The sequence below is a fragment of the Dasypus novemcinctus genome, chromosome 2 (genome assembly GCF_030445035.2).
Source record: "Dasypus novemcinctus isolate mDasNov1 chromosome 2, mDasNov1.1.hap2, whole genome shotgun sequence".
Taxonomy (NCBI): domain Eukaryota; kingdom Metazoa; phylum Chordata; class Mammalia; order Cingulata; family Dasypodidae; genus Dasypus; species Dasypus novemcinctus.
In genome coordinates this window covers 98,713,052-98,736,762 of record NC_080674.1, presented here as the reverse complement: position 1 = coordinate 98,736,762, position 23,711 = coordinate 98,713,052, and the positions used below count along the sequence as shown (strand labels likewise).

General features: G+C 36.8%; 1 protein-coding gene across 1 annotated transcript in view; it reads left to right on the top strand.

Moving 5' to 3' along the window:
• ELL2 (elongation factor for RNA polymerase II 2) overlaps positions 1-23,711 on the top strand; it is an 84,666-nt gene that overhangs the window by 1,805 nt on the left and 59,150 nt on the right. Inside the window, exon 2 of the mRNA XM_058276432.2 lies at positions 15,649-15,696. Coding sequence (XP_058132415.1) covers positions 15,649-15,696 — 48 coding nt within the window. The remainder of the gene's footprint in view (positions 1-15,648; positions 15,697-23,711) is intronic.

Here is a 23,711-nt window from a genome sequence, read left to right as displayed (position 1 = left end):
CCAAGGGAGGGAGTCATGGGAGTAGTGTTAACTCTAGTTCACTGGGAGCATTGGAACCAGAGCAAACTGGATGTGTTCAGAGAGTCTCCCGGTCCCCCCACTTCCTCCCCCACCCCCAAATAAGTGCACACACCTTAGGAAGCACTCTAGCCCACATGATAGGGTATGTGTAAATAAAATAGGAGAGACTCATAGATGTGAGCATGCTCTTAGTAGGGCATTCACAGAGTTGGGTGGACACATAGTTGTACAGGCCAGAAAAACACGGTGAGAAACACAGACTTCTGTGTGGGGGATGAGGGGAGGAATACATGCGCAGGGAGAAAGAGCCTCATGTATGGCAGGAGGTCAGTGTACACCTAACAATAAGGATGCAAGGGCACCCAAGAAATACAAAACTGCATGTGCCAGTCGCACTAGACAGGTGCACTGGCAGAAGAAACCAGTGCCAGCATCATGTGGGAGGCCCAAATGGGGGAAGCCAGATAGGCAGGCAGAGGGACAGAAGCAGACACTGGAGAGAAACTAAGCCCTGCAAGATGGAAAGATAAGCTTGCCTGCTCCAAGGGGAGGGTGTAGGAAGGAATGACAGTGGGAAGAAGGTAGGTCAGAGAAAGAGAAAAAACACAGAGGCCCGGAGAGGAATAAGCCAGTAGAAGAGGTCACCCCACAGTCAGAAGGAGCCAGGGAGTGCAGAAAGACTGACAGAAGTGGGGGAGAGGTATGTCAGGGAGCTTTAAGTCAGTCAGACACCTTGGGAGAGCAACAGACAAACTGGACAGTTGATTACTGCGGGATTGACAGACTGTACACCTGGCAAGGAAGGAGTGGAGGGAGGAGAACCAGTCAGGGAAGAGGGATGGTGGTGCCTGGGGAGCAGTAAGGTGGCAGAGAGGCCCCCAGTGCCCACTGATCTGCATGATTGCTGGGAGCCCAGGATGGGTGTGCTGTTTGTGTGGACTTCATTTCTGCCTCCTACACCTTAGTGTTTGCATGCTTAAGATTAAGGTTGGATTGCTTTTACCCCAAAAGTTTACATTTATGTACCAATGTTTTCCAGAAGAAAGGAGAAAATACTCTCCACTTTCTCTCCTGACCTTTCCTGATTTTTGTTTACTTTTTTTCCCACTTTGTTAGTGAAGTCAGTAGCTTTATTTGTTCTGTCTGCTTCTATTCCCTATTAATATCATTACTGACTTTTTCCATCTCTGTAAAAGCAAATTAATGGATCTGTACCCAAGCAGAGAAGGGAAAGGGAGAAGATTTTTTCCAGGTTCCTCCACCTTCCTGAGTGTGAGGTCAGGTAGATTGAGTGAGTCATAGAATTCCTTTTCTCCTGTAAAGCTGGTGATAGAAGCCATGGTGTGCAAAGGGAGGGGGAGAAAATATGCTGACTTGGCCTTTGCAACTGGACACTGCCTTGTTCCTGACTTAACCAGCTCCTGCCCTGAGGCCTCACTGGCACCTCAGCCCCAGGAAGTTTTTTTAGGGGCTTGGGAAAGCAGGGTCTGAGGTTATCCCGAGTGGGATGAAAAGTGGAAAGAGACTGAAGAAATAGAAGTGAGGGACCTTTTGGGTGCCTGTGCACTGTTGGTATTGCAGGATTCTCCAGAGTATTGAGTTAAGTCTCTCACAAATGTGTTCTCAGTACCTCTCCTCCTGGCTCAGGCCAGACCAGGGCTCCCTCATGGGCACAGTGATGGTTGGGCATCTGGCTGAGCTTTTATTCTCTAGTGGAGTGATACTTAATTAGTCTTTTACATAAGCCGCCCTTGTCAGAAGCAGGACTCGTGACTAAATTGTAGCTGCTGTTTTGAAATGTGTTGGCTAATTGGGAATAAGATTCTAGTGGTCAAGTCTTTTCTGTCTGGGGGAAAAATTGGTTTTAATTTCACACATAAAACTGCCCCCACCATGCCTGTGATCAAATAGAAAGGAGCTTGATGCTTGATGACAAGCAGCCTCCAAGTTGCTTTGGCCTGCACGAGGTCCTGACTGTTATTCCTCCTTTTCTGATGATTTTGTGAGAGCCAGAAATTTCAACAGGTTAATTTCCCAAATTAAGCATCAGAAAGTTTTTTTTTAATCCAGATTATTTTATCCATTGTAATTACTAAATTAATACACTTGGCCTAAAGCTTCAGGGGGATGAAACTAGGAATTTTAGGAAGCTATGATTTGGGCAGAATAGAGAAGTTCCTTAGATATAACTGAGTAAATAAACTAAATTATTAAAGTTCATGAAAACAGAATCATTGAAAATTTTGAGCTCTTGGTTTCTCAAATCATAATTCCTCACCATTTCAAAAGAAAACAAACCTAATTGACCTTCACTATTCAAATTTTCTCTTTTCAGAGAATGGAACCCCCCCTTTATACATGGGAGGTATGTGGGGGGGTATCATTGTGAGTCCAGGAGTTGGCATTACAGTTGGACTAAATATCTCCTAGAAGTTGTTTTCCACTGTTTGAGTATGGAAATAGTTTCAAATTGATTATATATTTTAAAAAGCATTAACTGGAAAATTATTTTCATGATTTACAGACTAAATTCAGACATCTAATATAGAACTCTAAGATACATTGCCAAACCGTTTTGTTTAGTTTTTATTTTTTTTACTGTAGAGAATTTAAATGAGGGGACAGGTTACTAAATAAACAAAAGCAAAAATTACATCTTCATACTCATCATAAATAAGTGCCTGGGATAATGTTCTACATAAGGGTTACATATTTTAAAAGAGCATATATTACTGAAATTACATATTTCTTCCAAATGTATTTTAAAATTATGTTTAAATCTAAAACCCAAAATGCTAAAGTAAAATATTTTAACTAATATTGCTGGCTTTATTTTGACATTTGGGTAATTCATTTGTAGTAATAGAAATCTTATTGAAATATTGTTTTCAGAGTCTGTCATTGCTGAGCCTGTCAATTTAGTTTTTAAAAATGTTTACTCAAAGTTTCAAAGGTGATGGCTCAGATAATATTGTGTTTACCCAACTGTTGCATAAAAGTCTTTTGAATAGTTGTATTTTCCGGTAGTGCTGCTCCTTGTCTGTCCCTGAAGATCAGAAAGCAGATGCCTTTAAATAGGACACATTCTCTTGTGGACTCCAATTATTGACTTGAAATAAATTTTCCTACCTTGACTTGTGTCTTCTAGGAAAATCATAGTTGTTTTGAAAATGTGTACAAATATACTTACATTTAATTTTGCATGAGGAACTCAGCCTCTGTATACCCAGATAATGTTATTTTCAATCAAAGCATAAGATTTTATTTAAACCTGAGTTACTGTCCTTACGGTAGCTCCCTTTACTATGTTACCTGATCTTTTTTAATCACTAAACCCAAAGATCATATGGTAGGTGATTCCTCACTTTAGCCTTGCTCCCTACCAGGTGAACCTTTCGTTATTTGATACTTTGTAGTTTTAAGAGGAACAGAAAAGACTTATGTACTGCTTTTTCCTTATTCTTCCAGACCGTTTTGTGCAAATGTGTGTGTATGTGTATGTGTGATACTCAGTAATCTGATTTATAAGTAGAGATTAAGCACACCACTTGAGCATCCAGACCTCCTAGCACAGAGCTGCCACTACTGTTCAGCAGGCACTCAGAACATATCTTTAAGTAAACCAGTGAGGCTTTGCATTTACAGATTCCTTTATTGCACTTTGAAAATTAAGACAGGTTTAACTTAAATAAGTTAATATTACTGACTTTTAGATACTCTTTAGTTTGAACTGATCTTAATATGCTTCATAACAAGTAAAGTCAAGTTCATGGGCCATGTTGCAGAGTGTTTGAAAAGTTTATTCAAATATTAGTTGTTTAGCACAAAGGAAGATGAACCTCCCAGTGAAAAGCAGTAGCCAGATTGCCTAAAAAGATAAACAGGGAAGATTGGCACCAGAACTGGGAGGAGAAAGAAAGAACATATGTGAAGGATTGGAGCATATTCAAGAAAAGAATTTAAAAGGAAAGGGACGTAGAATTCTTGGAATGATTTACAGGAAAGCTTACCGAGAACAATCACCAGATCCAGCATTTCTATTTGCTCCATTTATACTTGTAAAAAAATTGAGGAAGCTGTGCTCATAGCGTTTATTAGGTAATTTGTGATAAAGCCAGTAGAGGGAGGAAAATAAGAATTTCAGCCAAACCAAAATCGGTTCATTTTTAACAGTTTGTGTTGATCCTTTTCTCTACCACATAGAGGTTCTCGAGCCTGGCACTGGATTCCAGCTCACTTCTTTGCCAGTTTTGGCCAAATGTATTTTGACTGAGAAGATGTCCCTAAAATGTGATATGAGCATTTCTGCATTTAAGATGAGCTAAGGTTTAGAATAAAGAAATATTGCCCATGTGGGTTTCAGAAAACATCCTTTATATAACCCCACATTTGACTATTCTGCATAACTCAGCTTCATAAGCATTTCCCAACTCTTATGCATAAATCTAGAAAAGCAGGTCTTGAGTAGAAAATGATAAATAATGACTGTTTCCACAGCCAAATTGAAGCTGAAAAAGGTGGCTTAATTCAGGTGAGATTAACCGGGAAGAAATGCTTTTTCTTCTTTCCTTCTTTCTTCCTGCCCTCTCCCTCTCCCACCCTCCCTCTTTCCCTCCCTCCCTTCCTTCCTTCTCTGTTACGGCATTAGGACTCTTGTGAACCATATTAGTCTTCAGGAAGAACTGGTTTAAGGACATTCAATAATAATTTGCCAACAAAAGCAAACCTAGCATTTCTGTGGCTGGCAGTTTAATATAGAGTATAGGAAAAGAGAATCAGTATCTTATTAATTAGGCTATAAACTCCTTAAAGATTCATGAATCACATAAGCACCTTGAATTGAACTCTGGAGTCAGGGCAATTGGCTACTAGTTTCACAGTAACTATCTTTTCAGAAGAAGGGTGTGAGTTTCTTTTCTTATTTGGGATCCTATCTGTTGGTGGTCTAAAAAAAGATCTTTGACTTTCAAAGGATTTTAGCAGATGGAGGTTGCTGTTGGGGGACCACATCTCTGGCATGAGAAAGGAAAGGGCAATATTAGAAAAATTAGAGCAGGCTCATAGATTTGTCAGGGACCCTGTTCTGCTTAATCTGGAGTGCAAGAGGAAAATATAGTTGGATTTAAGAGAGGAAAGGCGGCTTGGAATAGGTTGATTACCTTACTAAGGAGTTTGGATTTTATCCTGTCAACACTGGGGAGACACTGAGTAGAAATTTAAGGTGATTTGAGCTATGCTTTAGGATTATTCTGGTCGCGGTGTGCAGAAGATGAATCTGGAAGGAAGAAAGACAAATTAGGAAGAAGTATGTGGTCCAAGCAGAGGTGATTGTGTTTGAATTAGGATGATGGCAGGTGGCATTAGCAGAGGATAGAATCTACAGAATTTAACAGCAGGTTTTTAAGGTGGAAGTTGAATTAAGATTTCTAGCCAGTGAAACTAGGAAGAGTACCCTTAAAAGAAAAGGGGAAATCAGAAGCAGTTGTGAGAGTGGGTGGAGGTGGGGAAGATAAAGATGGTCAGTACCATTCTGGTGACTATTTAATCTTTTTGTTTGGAGATCAAACACAGACATAGGTTTTGATTAGATGTTTTATATTTGAGAAGTATATTTGGGGAACTGAGGCTAGATTGGAGCACTGCTTTTTTGCATATATGTCATATAAATTCTATTTTATTTGAATGGAAATTTGGTGGATTATTGATGTTTTAGGGGAAGCTGAAATTGTTAGGTGAAAGAAATTTTGGTTTTAGCAGGGCTTTTTAATTTTGTTTGTATTTTTATAGACTTCCTTAATTGAATAACCTTCTTTATAAATTGCACTTAAGGCTATCATAGAGCACAGATAATTTGAAAATCTAATAAGATTTTAACATGAAGATCAGACCTGTGGTTTCTGTCCCTAGTGATAATTGAAAATTTAAGTAACTCTGTATAATATGCCTGGATTTACATTTTGTCATTTTGAAATATTTTGAAATAGCATAATCCCTAAAAGGCCTTGAAAGGATCAATATTCTCACTTCTTCCAGATTACCTCTATTTCTGTTTTGGTGTTTTGGTTCCCATATTTCTCTTTCATTTGACAGTTTCCTTGTGAAAAACAAAACAAAACCAATGAATCATGAGTACATAAAGCTTTTATTATACATACACATTGCAGTGGACTAGTCACATATGCTTGGTTCATGGTCCATGGAGGTAATCTTAGCTAGAAGACTTTGACACTAAACAAGTCAGCCTATTCAAGATAGGCTTAGTGAAGAACTGTTTGACAGACACATACACACATATACATCCAGGGAAGACAAGTCACATATAGCTTGGGCTTACTAGATTCACTGAGACACCTTAGGACTTAAATATGTTTACCTATAAACTTAAGTTTAGCATATTTTATAATATTTCATTGCTTTGTTTTCCTCTTTTGGAAACCAGGAAAGTGGCCCAAGAAGTAAAAGTTGAATATTTTAAGATATTTTTCTTTAGTAAAATATTAAGAGGTAGATGTCAGAATTACAACTACCAAATATTCTTTTATTCATTCAGCAAATATTTTCTAGTTTTTGTCTTATGCCAGGCATGCAACTAGATATTGGAGAAATAAAACTAAATAAATCATGGTTGGTCCCTGCCATCATGAAAGTGTTTCTGGTTGAGTTGAAGCAGGGACACATGAAAAAATAAATGCAATAAAGTCTGTCTGCAAGGGGGACACCAAGCGAGAGGGAGGTCATTTCTGAAGATGTACAAATAGTCAGTGTTTGCTTTTTCACACCCTATTGTCTGCTCAGCCCACTCCAGGCCTTCCTTCCTCACAACAGAACACCTTTTTTTGTTTGTTTGTTTTTTATTCACTGGGAACCAAACCCAGGATCTCCCATGTGAGAGGCAGAAGCTCAACCACTTGAGCCATATCCACTCCCTTCTGTTCCTTCTCTTTATCTCTTCACTCTAAGTGTTCTCATGTAGTCCTATGGATTAAAATGCTGCCTATGTATTAATGACTCCTGAATATTTACCTCCATCTCTGACTTTTCCCCTAACTCCAGGCACTTATTTCCAACGCAATATGTCTTCATGGAAACTTAAAAGGCATCCCAAACCTACCATATCCAAACAAAGCTCTTTATTTCACTACCCAAACCTATGTCTGCCTGTCTATTCCTTGGCTAGACTTTCCCCTAAGCAAGTGAGCCTATTCAAGGGTGATGCTGTCTCCACCAGTTAGTTGCCTAGTTATTGACTGACAATCAGTGGTTTATCTTCTCTTTTCTTTTCTTTCTTTGGCATATTTGATACATCAGCAAGTCTTGTTAATCTTCAGTGCATCCAAATCTAACCACATCCACTACCATCACTCAGTCCCAGCCACCATCATCTCTGCTCAGGAACAGCTAGCTGAGCAGCAAGCTTCCACCCTTCCCTCATAATCCATTCTCCACATAGCAGCCACAGTGATTTTTTAAAAATATATTTAAACATTTTAAAAACATTAAGTATAATCATAAATTTCTCTGTTTCAAGACTTTCAATGGCCCCTTTTTATAAAAGTGTTTTACCTGCTTTATTTGATCAGTTTCCAATATTTTAAAAATAATCTCCATCTTCTAATCCAAATTTGTATATCACCGCTTCTCTCTATACTTCAGCTGTAGAGATCTTACTCCCAGGGAACAAATCTTTATTTGCATTTATAGTTAGATTTGACATTTAAGCTTATTATGCAATTATAAATTTATCCCATATTAAACTCTTTCCTGGAAAAAAAAATTTATGAGATAATATGCTATAAGTATTGTTGATTTAAAGCCTGAATTTAGTAGCTGACTTTATAAAGCTGGTCATTCAATCTCTATTTTGCCTTCCATATCCCTTTAAGAGCTATTTGAAATCCTAAGATTTTTAGGACAACAATAAAGTTTTAAAATTTGGCCTGCATTGTAGGATAGCTACAGTTTACTAGGAACTATCTTTCAAAACAAGGAGTGTGCTAAATAGATTAGATTTTTTCCTCCTCTTCCAATTTTTTTTGGTATTCGCTCTTATATTTCCCTCTTTCATATGGTATAATAGCTAGAAAGAAGTAACTCTTTACTCTGTGCTTTTTAGTTTGGTTCTTCAGATCTGCAGAAAGGAATTTCCTCCATGTAAGGTTGGCTCAATTGACTCATAAAGCAAAATACTAGGTTTTGTGAAGTACTAATAACTCTTTTTGGCATCTAATTTGTACCAAAGAGGGAGATATCATTTATTAAAGAAGTTTTGGATTGCCTCTTAAGTTTCATACTCAAGCTATCATTTTAAGCATAGTACTGAGTTTTGACAAGAGCAGAGTATTTTTTTTTTCTTCAAGATCAACTTCCCTTTTCCCCAAGCCATTTCCTGCTTTAGATCCAATACTCTTTCTTCTTCCTCTCTCCCTGCCTAGATGATTTTTTTTACAATGGTTAGATATAATTATTAGATATTCTTTGGTTTCTCAAGTGATGTTATGAAGAACAAAGAAGAAAATGACTTTTTAAATTTAAAAAATCATACCATAAGTTTTTAAAATGGTATAGTGCCTTTTTTAGGAAAGAAAGATCTATTTTATACAGGTTATATCCCAGGAAAATCCTATCTACTTTTTATTATGTACTTACACAAGAAAAACCAAATTATTTAAATGCTTGATATATTCTTTAAACTATAGTGCAAAACAAAAAAAGTAATTTGCTATCAGTTCTTGGTTCTGAAGCTTTCAAATGCTCAAATTTTATGTAACTGTTGTTGGGAAGGGTCAGGAAGAAGCTGACTATGTAAAGTGATGGGTAAGATTTCTTAAAATGAGACAGGCCAGAGTTTGAGTACCAAGTCACTTAGCTGGGTAACCTTAGGTAATGCATCCCAAACTTACCATATCCAAACATAATTCTTTACTTTACTTCCTTTATTTCTTAGGCTCTGCTTGAGAAACGTGAATAATAGTATCTACCCCACAAGGATATTCTCAGGATTCCTAGGTGACAGTAAAAATTGTTGTAGGTCCTGGCACATTTTAAGCATTCAGTAATTCAATAATTAATTTTAAATTAAATAATTCAAAATTAATCGAAGAATCAAAGTTCCATAATGGGTTCAGAAGGGATGCCTTAGAGAATAAAGTTGAAGGATCTCCATAATGTATTTTTTAGAGAGATTACTCTTTTCTAGACCCAGAATGCTATTTTTCATATTTGTGTGTTCACAGATCCGGTGGTGGTTAATGGGTAAAAGTAGCTATAGATTCAGTTTGCTTACTTGAATAAGTAATATGTAAATGGCCAACTGGTTGTTATAACAACCTTTACAGAATAAATGACTTTTATTCAACCCCAAAGAAGCATGAGCTTTGTTCCTTCTCTCCTACCCTAAAGAAATCATGTTAGAAATTGCATTGAAATACCATATTACTTTTTTAGCCCGATATATTGTGAAGACTGTTCCCTGGAAGTAAGTAGACATAGATTTCTTCAGTCACAGAACAGTTTTTGTTGCAGTAGTGTTGGCTTGTAGTGACAGGTGTCAGGAACATAACCAAACTAATGGCTGTTTTAGTGTTGCCTACACTTCTGTTTTTCACTTAAGAATTCCCTGTCTTTTTCAAAGGAAGGTAAACTCTAAAACAGAGAAACTACTTCGAATTTATAGTATCTTTATCAGGTTGTTAAAACATTTCCCGCTAGGAGTTTCCCTAGTCAGTTCCAGTCTGCTTTGTGTTTCTTGGCTGGATGCAGATATCAGATCACTATCTCATAGTTCAGATACTGTTTAGTTAAACTCTGGAGTTGCTTGATTTTCAAAAGAACTGCTTGGTGCAAATATTTAATTAAAACTAAAAATCAGTTGTTCAAGCCCTGTGGAAACTCATTTCTAATGGGAGTGTACCTAGTAACTTAAACATTTTAAATCATGCCATATCATAATTGGCCACTTATAAAATTGTCCTTTAAAAAAAAAAGATGCAGTGAATTGATGTATTTAAACATGTGTTTAATGTTTGTGCAATTAAACTTAGGCTAAAAAATATTTGGACAAAAAAAAAATAACATGCTTGAGACATTTACTTATAATGGTGTTGACTTTTAGAACTTAATATTCCTGGTAGCTATCCCATTAATGCAGTGGTCAGATGGGTAACAGGTATGAAGTTCTAGCTGTCGCCTCCTTTTTGCATTTTTTAAAACTTTTAAGACCTATAATCTAGTAATATCTTCTTCTCTAAATTTGGTATTAAAATCAGTAAGGCATTTGAGTTTCTCAAGTATTTTTCTAGGGTGTCAGATATCCTAAAGTTTTTTAGTAACAGTGAGCACACCTATTTGATAGTTGAGCGTTTTATTTTATTTTACATGAAAAATAATGCAAAATTCCCTTATTATACATAGTCCTTAATAGCAAAAAACTAAAAGTGTTTTTATTTTTATTTAATCAGAAACTGAACTTTGGAAATGGTAGATTTTATTAAATTCATTTTCATTGGAAACAAAAATGCCAGAAGAACTGAATGGACATTTAAGGTCTTTTAAATGTTTACTAATAAAGAGGTAACTTATTATAGACAAGGGAAGGAAAGAGTACTACCGTTTTGGGATTTCAGAAGGCTGGGCTTGTGGTCCAGCCATGCCAGTCACTAGCTCTGTCTTCCTGAGCAATACCTTCTACCTCTTGGAGTCTTGTTATTTATTCTCCCCCTAAAATGAGGGCTAACGATGCCTTCCCACCACCCAGGGTTGGTTTTGACTTATTTGAGACAATGGATCTAAAAATGCTCTGTTTATTCCCAAACCATATAAATAAAAATTTTCATTTTTGTCAAGAAGTCAAGCAATAGAGGCGATAAAACTATAAACATATCTGGAGGTTAGGTTCTAAAAACATAGGCAAGTGTAGTAGAACAGTTGATACTGACATCTGGAAAAACTGCAGCTAGTGGGAGTTAAGTCAAGTGGACACAGTTCAGGATAAGCAAAACGTGTCAGCAGTGTTTTGTTTGGCTAGAAAAAGGTTTATTTGAAACTTTGTAAAAATTTGGATCTTTTTGGTTGGTCATTCATTCTGTAGGTACTCAGCATTCCTTGTTGCTCTATACTGGGCCTCTTCCCCTATTTACTTGCCCTGGGTCTTTCAAGACACTGAGTCTTTGACTCTTGGTTTAGTCAAAGGAAGGTCTAGCTGAGGAAATTAATCTATTTTTTTTAAAACTTTATTTTGTACATTTAATAATCTAAAACATAAACAAAAACTAAAAAGAAAACAGTTGAAAAACATGCAAGGAAATTAATCTTGAGTTTGACTGTTAAATGAGTGATAAGTATGGACTGGCAGGTTGAAGGAACAAGAAGGGGGCACAAATAGAGGGGTATTTGCAGAGCAAATAAAAAAGGTTAACATGGCTAAGCCACAATTGGAAGTGAAAGATGGAGTGTCTGTTTGCTTTGCTTTTGAAGACAGTGAGAAGGAACCCACTGTGGGCTATGTGACATACTGAAAGTGATGTCTAAGAGAAGTTCTGCTAGCTGTTTGAATCAAGAGCAGGAATTGGAAGGAATGGAAGAAAGGAAGTGAGGACTTTATCTAGGTGTGAGGTGATAAGGGCCTGAAATTGGCCTAGGACTCTCAAAGTAAAGAGCTTAATTTGAGGAAGTCTGGCAAACTGGCCTGAGTTGATTGAGCCCACGGGCATCTTTGCTTCATTTTTCACTGGTGCCTGATATTCAAGCTTTTAGCACATCTTATCGTCATTTTTCCTTGGGAATGTCTGCTAGGACCACCTTCTGTTTGCTCCAGATACAGCCATACTAATTCAGGCCTTTATCAGTACCTCCAGAGCCTTTCTAAAGCTTCTCCTGGAGTTGTTCTCTAATCCTTTTCCCTAGCCCCTGTCCTACCCCAAAATCCAGCTACCTCCATCCATCTTACATGAGACTGCAAGAGCTGCCTTACCAAAACACTTTTTCAGCAACTCATCTTCTTAATTTAAAAAATTAGAGTAAAAAAAAAATTAGAAGAGCCTCCAATTGTTGATTTTTGTCAAGGGCCAGACTTCAAGGGTCTCCAGAATATTGAAGGGTAAGGGAATCATAATGGAGGGGAGTAGAGCAGAGTGCTTTCACAGGGTAATAAACCTTTTTAACAGACATGAAATCATGATGTCTGAAATTTGAATTACTGCCCTGTTCTTTAGCAGATAGAAATTTAAAACGAAGACAGTTAAGCAGATTTGGCTCAACTGGTAGAGTGTCCGCCTACCATGTAGGAGGCCAGGGTTCAAACCCCGGGCCTCCTGACCCATGTGGTGAGCTGGCCCATGTGCAGTGCAGATATGCACAAGGAGTGCCATGCCACACGTGGGTATCCCCCACATAGGGAAACGCCACGTGCAAGGAGTGTGCCTGTCAAGGAGAGCTGCCGTGCACGAAAAAAAGCACAGCCTGCCCAGGAGTGGTGCCACCCACCTGGTGGGGGGGTGGGAAGGAGAGAGAAATAAATAAATAAATCTTTTTAAAAATTAAAATAAAATAAAATTAAGACAAATTGTGAGGACAAGGAAAGGTTGGGTAGGAGTCTCCAGGTCTGTTTCTCCTCCTTATGTTGTATTTCACGTGTGAAAGTATACTGTCTACTCTCACACAGACCTGCCCTCTGTCCACACAGTGCTCATTCCTGTCCTCTTGCTTTTATACTCAGGGTACTCCCTACCCTCTGGACTTTGTCTTTTCTAAATTACTGCTCAAGAGCCACCTTTTCCATAAGCACTTTGACTTTTCTTGTATCTGTTATAATCCATACTTTTCTCTCCTTTTTGAGAATTCCCACTGTACCTCCCCATAGTACTCAGCCTGGTATTTAATCATTCTCAAATTCTCCCCAACTGGAGTATAAACTCTTCGACATTAGGGATTAAACTCCAGGATTCTAGTGTCTCCTATAGCCGTGTGTAGAACACAAGGTAGTAGAAGAAGAGCAGCTTGGCAGAATGGGGGATCGAGTCCTGGGTTCTGGTTCCGCGTAGTTATTAATGAGACACATGGCCTGTAAGAGGAGACAGGGCCAGGTAGGTGGACAACAATTTCCATTATCTCTAATGCCTCTTCTGAATTCTGTGATTCTAGTGAAATGTGATTAATTAATAGAATGAGGTGAGGGCAGAGAGAAGAGACTATAAATTAAATCTAAGGTTGTGAGCCTACAGAACCAATAAGATAGAAGTGCCATTGCCAGAAAAGTAGTGAAGAGATGGCAGTTTGGTTGGGGGAGGTTTGAAATGGGGAGTTAGTTTAGTATTTTCCATGTTTTGCTGTCATTGAGTTCCAATGCAGAATGTCCTATAGGTAGTGGGAAGTAATTGAGGAATGGAGAGTATCTTTGGCATCATCACTAAACAGGTACCATGAGCCTTCCAGAGGGAGTGGATTCAGAAAGAAGAAAGGGAAGGGTACAAACTTTTGAAATGAAAGCATGACTGATGTAATGTGCAGTGAAGAAGACACCATTTGAAAATCGAGAAAACTTTGCATTTATTTGATCAAGAAGAATTGATTGTCTTGATGAAGAGAGAATTTTTAATTCTGTTGGTGAGCTTAACACAGTCTCTGGGTGGCAAGAAGTCAAGGAGGGAAGTGTAACCAGACATGGAGCAGATGCTCTGACTTGAAGGGAAATTCAGGAGTCAGGGCTGATAGAAATACTTTGTCACCTAACTTGCAGGGCTACCCTAAGTCTATTTAATGTTTTCATAAAAGACCATGAATTAGAATGGATCCCTATAAAAATTCGGTTTTAAAAATTCAAGCACTAGCTTTTTATCTCTATTTTAAACTCACTTTTCCCACATTAAGTAATGAATTTGTCACCCAGAAGTAGTTTGATTCTGCTCATAAGTCTAAAGTTAAATGATCTCTTTTTATGGTGGTAGAACAATGGTAACTTTCTCCATTATAATGATTTCTTTAAAAGTTGTTTATCCATTTTATAAATAAAGGAATGGTAAATATTACCATTTTATTTTACAATTAGGCAATCTTATCTTTTAAAGAAGTACTTAACTTTTTCTTTATTTTTTTTTAATGTTTTTAATCCTTATTAGTAAACCTTTAAATCTGCTGAGAAGTTTTGGGAAATAACCGGAAATAGTAGGTTATGAGCTGTGACAGAGGAGAGGGGCATATGGATATATCTGTATTTTTATTTGGACTAGAGGTAAGGGCCATAAACCAATGTTTTTGATTTTGCATTTGTATTTGGATATGAGGGTCTGAAGAACAGATTATAGGGCGATGTGTTTCTAAATATTATCTAAATCTTATTTCCCAATGGATTTTGTTACCAATTTGGAAAACTATTCACACTGGTGATTTGGAATACAGAAAATAATTTACAATTATGGCTTTTCTTCTGAATGCACAACCCTAGTAAAATATTGAAGTTATGAAGAAGACAGAGCTCAAAATAAAACACTGTTCTAGAAATTCTCCTGGTAGATTGTTGTGGAAAAAAATGGTAATCTTTTGATCCTCAACTAAAGACTAGTATCTAGTACAATTTAAGAAAATGGAAAGCCACAGTTTATTTTCAAATATATATATATATGTATTTAGCAAAAAAAAATTTTTTTTAAGATACAAAGATCACACAAAATGTTACATTAAAAAATATAAGAGGTTCCCATACACCCCACTCCTCACTCCACCCCTCCTCCCACATCAACAACCTCTTTCATCAGTGTGGCACATTCATTGCATTTGATGAATTCATTTGGAGCACTGCTACACCGCATGGATTATAGTTTACATCGCAGTTTACACTCTCCTCCAGTCCATTCAGTGGGTTATGGCAGGATATATAAAGTCCTGCATCTGTTCCTGCACTATCATTTAGAACCAACTGCCAAGTCCCGAAAATGCCCCCATATCATACACTCTTCTTCCCTCTCCCAGTCTTCAGCAACTCCTGTGGCCTCTGTCTCTACATCAATGATACAATTTCTTCCGTTTTTAGAGTCACAATATTTCTATAGTAGAATACCAGTAAGTCCACTCTAATCCATATTTTATTCCTCCATCCTGTAGACTCTGGGATGGCAATGTCCACACCACCTCTAAATCAAGACGGGACTTAGATTCGACATGGCTGATGGATGCGATTCTCCCTCTTGTAGTTGTAGAGTCTCTTAGTTCCTTGGTATTCTCAAATACTTAATTTTATAGTTTTAGCATTTGTTAGTTTTACAGAGTTCCTACAATTATTGCTTCCTTTCCCATACCCCTCAAAAAATGTATCAGGAAACTAATCAAGAATATATACTTTTAATGTAAAACTGAATTAGCATACTAGTCATTTTATAAAAACAAATGATACCAGCCATTTTCAAAAACATGGTTTGCTACACTGCCAAGGGATACCTTTGGGTTGTGTGATTTAGAGAAATTTAAACTGTGATATTGCTTATCAAGGCATCTTGATATAATGACCTGGAAAAGTAATTATATAGTGAAAATATATTTTCACAGACTGTAGCACTGACCAGATGCACAGGTTTAAACTTCACCCAGTCAGTCTGTATCACACAAGTTTAACTCTTTGTTTCTTTTTTCTTTTAATAGAATTTAATTCCTTTCCGACCTTCAATTCAGTTCCAAGGGCTCCAAGGGGTGAGTACTCTTGTGGATTTAGCAAGAACATTTAATATTCTTCTTTCATGCTATTATATTTAACTTTTTAAATTTGTTTTTATCTGAATTTCTTAATATAATAATGCTACTCATATTTTGTGAACTTTGTTACTAAATGTAAATGACATCTTTAAGACATTTGCATTATATCTTTTTAAAATTTCTTTAAAAAATTAAGAGATGCTTTTGATATTGAGAGTATTGTGTTTTTTTTTCAAATCATGGATATTTACATTTTGAACCTTTTTGTTGAAGTATAACATATATCAAGGTATTATGAAAATAATATTTTGTTTACAACAATTAAACATCCATAAGGAATTATTCATTTCAGGCAGGTTATGATTATGTGATAATATTAACAAAATTTTGCTGCCTGTATACTTAATTTTTCTTAATTGCACATACTAGGAAATGAATTAGGTAAAGAGAAAATTGAGTTTTTCTAGAATAAACAAAGTTTTCTGTATCTATTTGCATTTAAAAGCATAATAAATGATGTCTCCTAGTAAAATGAACCTATGAATTTTGTGTTTATAATAGATGATAAACTATACAGGAGTAATTTAATAAAATATTAAATTATTACTATTTAATATTTATAACATAACAGTAGACCCAATCATTCTTTTTGATTCCCTCACTTAATATGCATTTTTCGATTTGTCTTATGTGCTGGTTATAATAGGGAGATTAGGAAAATCTGTAAATGGATTTTAGAAATCTGGGGAAAAGGCTACATACTTGTGAATTCTTGTCTAATGTCACAAAATGCAAATATGTCAGTGTAAATGAATCTTTCTGAACTTTATAATGAAAAAATTTTACGAGTGAATAGATTAATTATATATTGTTCAATGCAGACTAAGCATTTCTAAATCTGTTGTGTAATTTTAACTTGAAGGAAATGTTTATATGTGCTTCTACCTAATAGCTTTACAATGAAGTCTTTTTATTTTTTTGCCTCATCTGAGTATTCATGAATGGGATCCTAATTGGAACAGGCATTCTTCTGAATTTTTTTTAATAGCTTTTTAGGCAGTCTTTAGTATGTGATGATTTTATATTTATAGAAGAGCTCGTTTTGGTTGTTATACTTAAGACTTCTTATGTTTTCTTGGAAATTTTAATGGCATCAGTAATATCCAGAAGGATATTACAGCAGCAATCCTGGGTTAATAGGCTCTGGAGGGCTCCATGGATTTGCAGTAAAGGATTATCTGGAAGGAGGGGACAAGGGCTAGGGGAGGAGAGTAAGGTCTGAACTGCTTTTCTCTCCCTGGCAGCTGTAGGACTCCAGCCTCTTTCTGGGGTTACTTCTCTGAGTTCTTTCTCTCTCCCGGTTGAGACATCAGGGCAAGGAAAATATGAGTACAGGACTCATTCCAGGTTAGACTGAAAGACTGAATGATGGGGAACCAATATATTTAGGCTTCCAAACTCTCAGTTCAGATACTTGCAGCTTTTAGCAATCTTAGAAGGAGTATGGTTTTCCCTCTTGTACCTTTTGCCCCCAGACACTAGGCACAATTGCAGACCAGGCAGTTTATATCTGATATCTTGGGCTTCCCTTTCTGAATTCTCCTACTGTCTCCCCCACTGCCCTCTTGCCCCAGCTCCGCATTTCATCTTTGCCTATTCCATTTCTTGTCTCAGTACAGTTCATTGATGAATGTAACCTAGATAAGTGGCTCATGGCTATAAATCTTAGTGTTTGAATTTTAACATAAGCTTGTTAACCCAAATGAATGGCTATTGGATTTGATAGAATAGATCAGGGAGGAGTTGCTACAGATAAGAGCTATAGGATGTTTGGCCCTACCTTTCTTATTTTAGGGACTGTCTCCTCAACCTCCATCCTAGTCCCCTTTTCATTATGCTAACTGGGAACAAAAATACGAACTCAGCATTGTTTCACAGTCTGCAGCTGTGTTCCATCTCCCAACCCCCCTTTGCAGAGCTCTCCCGAGTCTTGGAACTTAGTAAAACAAAGAGTCATTACGGGGAGGGAGTGGGTTGGCACAACCCACAGGGAATACACAGAACCACAAATGTGAGGGTCTTCTGTACAGTGCTCCTCTGTCTTCCTTGAGAGCCATGATAATTTAACATTGGCTGTGCTGATTGCTTTAAAAACTCTTTAAGAATAAAGTATGCTTACAAGTTTTCCTATGTGGAAAATGTTTACAGCTTTAAATTGGAAGGTTTAAATTTATATTTCCCACAAAAGATTTTCCTTAATAAGAACTTTTAGTCATTTTTAGTATAATTGTTTCAGAAACTTTATAAGTTTTCTAGAAACTAGGACTTGGCAAATTGTTTCTTAACAAATCCTTAGCAAATTTAGTCTTTACATCAAATGATTGAAAATGTACATTAACTATCATGATATTGTAATATATAGGGATATTTGAAGTAAAACTGAATCAGTATTAAAAATTTATTTTAAAAGTGAACCCATAGTATTAAAATTATTTCCCATTTCCCCAATGAGAGTCAAGCTAAGCAATGCATAGTTACACTATTCCTTGTTCCTAATTATAGGATATTTTTTTCCTCAGTAATGTCTTTGGAAGGCCAGAATTTGGGTTTTGGCAGATTAGCTTTGAAGTATATTACTTTTTTACCTGTACATGTTCTCTTAGGTTGAAAATTTCTTGTAAATAAATGCAGACTGGAACATTAAACAAATTCTAGCAATATGCTATTAAGAGGGAAAATTCTGAGAACCACTGATGACCTGGATTTTTATCATCACAGTTGAGCAGCAGCTTTTATAGCATAAAAATCTAATTTGTGTTTTCCATATATCACCCTTTCTCTTAGTAGAAGAGGGTGCTCAGGAAATCAGAATGTCATCAAAGGCAATCCCCCAATGCAGAAAAATGAGGATCCATGTATAGGAGCAGTTGATTCTGATTTCTAAACTCATGAATATCAGGATTTGATTAAACTAGCCAAAAATACATTGTTGCTTCTGAAGGGTGGGTCAAACATGAAAAGTGATGGAGTAGGAAGCTCTAGGAATCAGTCCTCCACCAGAACAACTATTAAATAGGCAGTAACTGTCTGAATCAACTATTTTGAAATTCCAGAGTCCAGTAGAACACTACAGCATCCAGGGAAGAGTGGAAGGAAGAGGTTGGTAAATTATGGCACATAACAGTAAATTGTACTATTTAGCACCCATCATTCACTCAGTAGTGGGGCCTGCCCTCTGGCATAACTTGCTGATGACAGAAAAGGACATAAAAATCCACTTCCCCAAGATATGGAATTGGGAGTGTGGTACATGGGCCGATAGCAGATCACGGCTTTTCATTAGCTACTTTGGATCACAAAGTACCGATTTCTAAAGACAGCCATTCTTCCAACCCATGCTGTACAATGATGGCAGAGGAGATTTAAAGACAGTACACTCCCTTAGATCTGTGGGGGACAGTTGAAGTCAACTGCATTTGCCGACCAGGGGCAGATTCAAGAAAGCACAGCTTTGGGGAGCCATGAAAGAAGCTCCTGGCACCTATGCTCACCCCTCCCCCATGCCTCCCCCAGGGCAGTTTGGAGCCAGCCATATTTCCAATATATGGAAATTAAACGACATACGTCTTATGAAGAATTCATAAGGGAAGTTAGGAAATATCTTGAAGGTAAAGGAAAATAAAAATATAACATGCCAAAACTTAGGGGATGCAGTGAAGGCAGTGCTGAGAGGGAAATTTATAGCTGTAAATGCTGACATTAAAAATGAATAAAAAGAAGTGATGTGGCTCAAGCAGTTGGGCTCCAGTCTACCATATGGGAGGTCTCAGGTTCCTTTTCTGGGCCTTCGGGTGAAGGTGATCTGGCCCACGTGGTGAGCTGACACAACAAGATGATGCAACAAAAAAGAGACACAACAAACAAGGGAGCTGAGGTGGCTCAAGTGATTGAGTGCTTCTTTCCCACTTCGGAATGTACCAGGATTGGTTCCCAGTGCCTCCTAAAGAGAAGAAAAGAAGAGAAGATAAGCAGACACAGAACAACACACTGCGAATGGACACAGAGAGCAGACAGTGAGCACAGGCAGTGGGGGGGGGGGGGCGGGGGAGGAGGGAATGATAAATAAATTTTAAAAAGAAAGATTTTATATCAAAAGATCTAACCTGGAAGAACTAGAAAAAAAAGAACAAACCAAACCCAAAGCAAGCAAAAGGAAGGAAACAAAGATTACAGCAGAAATAAATGAAATGGTGGATAAAAAATCATTAAAGAAAATCAGCAAAACCAAAAGTTGGTTCTTTGAAAAGATCAGTAAAATGACAAATTATTAACTAGACTGATAATGAGAAATAGAGAAAAGACACAACTAAAATCAGAAATGAAAAGGAAAGGAGGGGCTTTATTACCAAACCCACTGAAATGAAAAGGACTAGAGGGGATACTGTGAACAACTGTCTACCAACAAATTGGATAACCTAGATGAAATGGATAAATTCCTAGAAACACACACACAACCTATGCTGACTCAAGAAGAAATAAAAGATCTCAACAAACTCATAATGGGTAAAGAGGTTGAATCAGTAAAGAAACATTTCCCAACAAAGAAAAACCCATGACCAAATGGCTCCTCAGGGAAATTTTACCAAACATCCCAAGACCTAACTCCAATCTTGCTCAAAGTCTTCCAAAAAGTTGAAGAGGTTGGAACACTCCCTCATTCTATAAGGCCAACATCACCCTCACACCAAAGCCAGATAAAGATAACACAAGAAAAGAAAACTATAGAACAGTATCTCTTATGAATAGAGATGGAAAAAGTCTTAACAAAATTCTTGCAAATTGATTCCAACAGCAGATTAAAAAGAATTATACTCCATAATCAAGTGGGATTTATTGCAGGGTTGCAAGGGTGTTCAACATAAGAAAATCAATTTATGTAATATGACACAATAACAGAATGAAGGGAAAATAACACATGATCTCAGTTGAAACAAAAGGCATTTGACAAAATCCAGCACCCCTTCTTGATAAAAACACATAGGAAAACGAGGAATAGAAACATAATAAAGGGCATATATGAGAAGCCCTTAAGCTATTCTTATGCTTAATGGTGAAAGACTGAAAATTTTCCCTCTAAGATCAGGAACAGCACAAGGATATCCACTGTCACCACTGTTTTTCAACATTGTGCTATAAGTTCTAGCCAAAGATCTAAATCTAAGAGCCAAAGCTATAAAATTATTAGAAGGAATGTTGGGAATCATCTTTAGGACCTTATGTTAGGCAATGGTTGTCTTTAGACTGTATACCCAAAGCACAAGCAACATAAGAAATAATAGGTAACTGGAACCTCATGAAAGTTAAAAACTTTTGTACCTCAAAGGACTTTATCATGAAAGTAAGATAAAGCACAAGCAACATAAGAAATAATAGGTAACTGGGACCTCATCAAAATTAAAAACTTTTGTACCTCAAAGGACTTTACTGTGAAAGTAGGAAGACAAACCACACAATGGAAGAAATGCTTGGAAACACACATATCTGCTAAGAGTTTAATAGCCAGAATATATGAAGAGATCCTTCAGCTCAATAAGAAAAAGAAACCCAATTATAAAAAAAAAATTTTTAATGGGCCAAAGACTTATATACCCAAAGAAGATATGCAAATGTGCAAAAAGCAAATGATTCAATATCATTAGCCCTCAGGGAAATAAAAATCAAAACTACAATGAAATACCCCTTCATACCCACTAGAATAACCACTATTTGAAAAATAATGAAAATTGTAAGTGTTGAGGAAGATGTAGAGAAATCATCTGTATTTATGTTACTGTAATTTTTTACAAATCCATGGAACTTCACAACACAGTGAATCCTAATGAGCTATAATTAATAGTACATTTATGAAAATGTGCTTTCATCAGTTACTAACAAATGTGCCACACCAATGCAAGATTCCTCATATACTACCTTATTACATGTGTTTTATGCATGATTTTTCTATAAACTAAAAAATTTTTAATAGAAAATGTAGGTCAACCAGTTATCCTTACAGTTCTAGTCCATTCGCGGGATACACATAATTAAAGGTTTACTGTGGTTATGAATTTCTAATGTTCAGCAATATAGAACAGAAAAGGTAGCTGGTAAGACTCATAGTTTACTGTATTGAGGTTCAAGTTACATTTAGAGGAGAGTGTTGGTATAATGCGCCTGGCTTCCAAAAGCTACTTCTTTATCATCAAGTAAGGTTTTTTAAAATCAGGATAAATGTCTCTATTTTAACCAGATTTTGAAAAGGTGGTGGGTAAAAATTGTACAAAGATGTGTGTTTCAGTGATTTTTATAAATGAAACTCTATTGTTATGCTTGTCAGAATCAAACAGCTAATCAAGACAGATTTATAACTGCAATCTAGGCCTTCACACTAGTTCTCTCTGCTGTAGTTCACAACTTAAAAAAGAGAGGACAAGACGTGAATGTGGCTTAAGCAGTTGGGCTCCTGCCTACCATATGGGAGGTCCCTGGTTTGCTTCCTGGTGCCTCCTAAAGAAGACAACTAGCTGGTGCAATGGGCAGGCACAGCAAGCTGACACAACAAGAGACACAAGAAAAATATAATGAGAGACCCAACAAAGCAGGGAGCAGAGGTGGCATGAGCAATTAAGCGCCTCCCTCCCATATTGGAGGTCCCGGGGTTTGGTTCCCAGTGCTTCCTAAGGAAACACGGAAGATGAACAAACACAGGAGAGAAATAAATAAATAAATCTTTTTTAAAAAGTGGGGGGGGTGGCTGGAAGCAAGTTAACTCAATATTTTCATGTAATGATAATTGCTACTAATGAAATTTATCTACTAACATAACTTTTCTTCACAATGAACTATACACAGGCCCTAAATAAATGAGTGTAGGTTCATATATTGTTCTTTTTATTTCTTATTCATTGAACAAATATTTTTCTTTCAGTGATACCAAGTACTTTGCTAATTGCTTAGCGTTCAGTCACACAGGGATGGTTAAGACATGGTTTCTGCCCTCAGGGAATGCGTCCAACAAACACATATTGACCAATACTTCAGCAAAGAATTAATAATGTAGGAGTTATCCAGAATTCTCTCCACCTTGTCTGAAAACTTCTATAGAAATAGAGGATTATCGGGAATAAGGCTGATAGGTGTATTTCTGCTTGGTGTATGAATCAGCATTTTAAACAAAGGTTTTATAGATGCAAAATGTTATAGCCTGCTGATAGGTCTGCAGAATTCTAAAAAGTCTATTAAGAATTATGTGTGCTTGCACACACACACAAGTAGGTCTGTGGTATGTTTATAATTCAGATAAAATCTGAAATTGCAAGGTTTTAGACAGCAAGTAATGACCACATCCTTTGGCATGTGACAGCCCTGCGAGGTGGACTTGCCTACAGTTTCAGGCACTCAGGTTCAGAAAATGATTGCTCCAGGACAGTGAGAAATAACTAACTTTGTCACAATATAGTGGGTTCCAGACACCGGTATTAACTTTGTATGTGTTAAGAGAATGTTCCAAAATTTCTTATAGTGTATTTGCTTACAAAGACCCAGCAATCCCACAGTCTTTAGAAAATTATAATTGGTTTTGCATATAAATATATTTTTTGAAGATTTATTTATTTATTCCCCCCTTGTCATTTGTGCTTGCTGTCTGCTCTCTGTGTCCATTTGCTGTATGCTCATCTTCCATTTATGCATATGTAATTTTTAGAAATAAGTTTTAAGAACAGGACTGAAAATAGAAAATATTTTCTATAAATACCATGTAGTATCTCTTGTGAAATACTGAGTCACATATACTTTTCCAGGATTGAATAAGGAATAGCCAGCCAATTTCCAGAATTGAATAAGAAATCGCCAGCCAAACAAGTTTTAAATGTGACCTTCCCAAAAGACACAGTGACCTTCTGAAGGTTGAATAGGCATTTAACTGGTAACTTTAAAGGCTTAGATGGTGTTATAAAACTCTTATAGAGTCC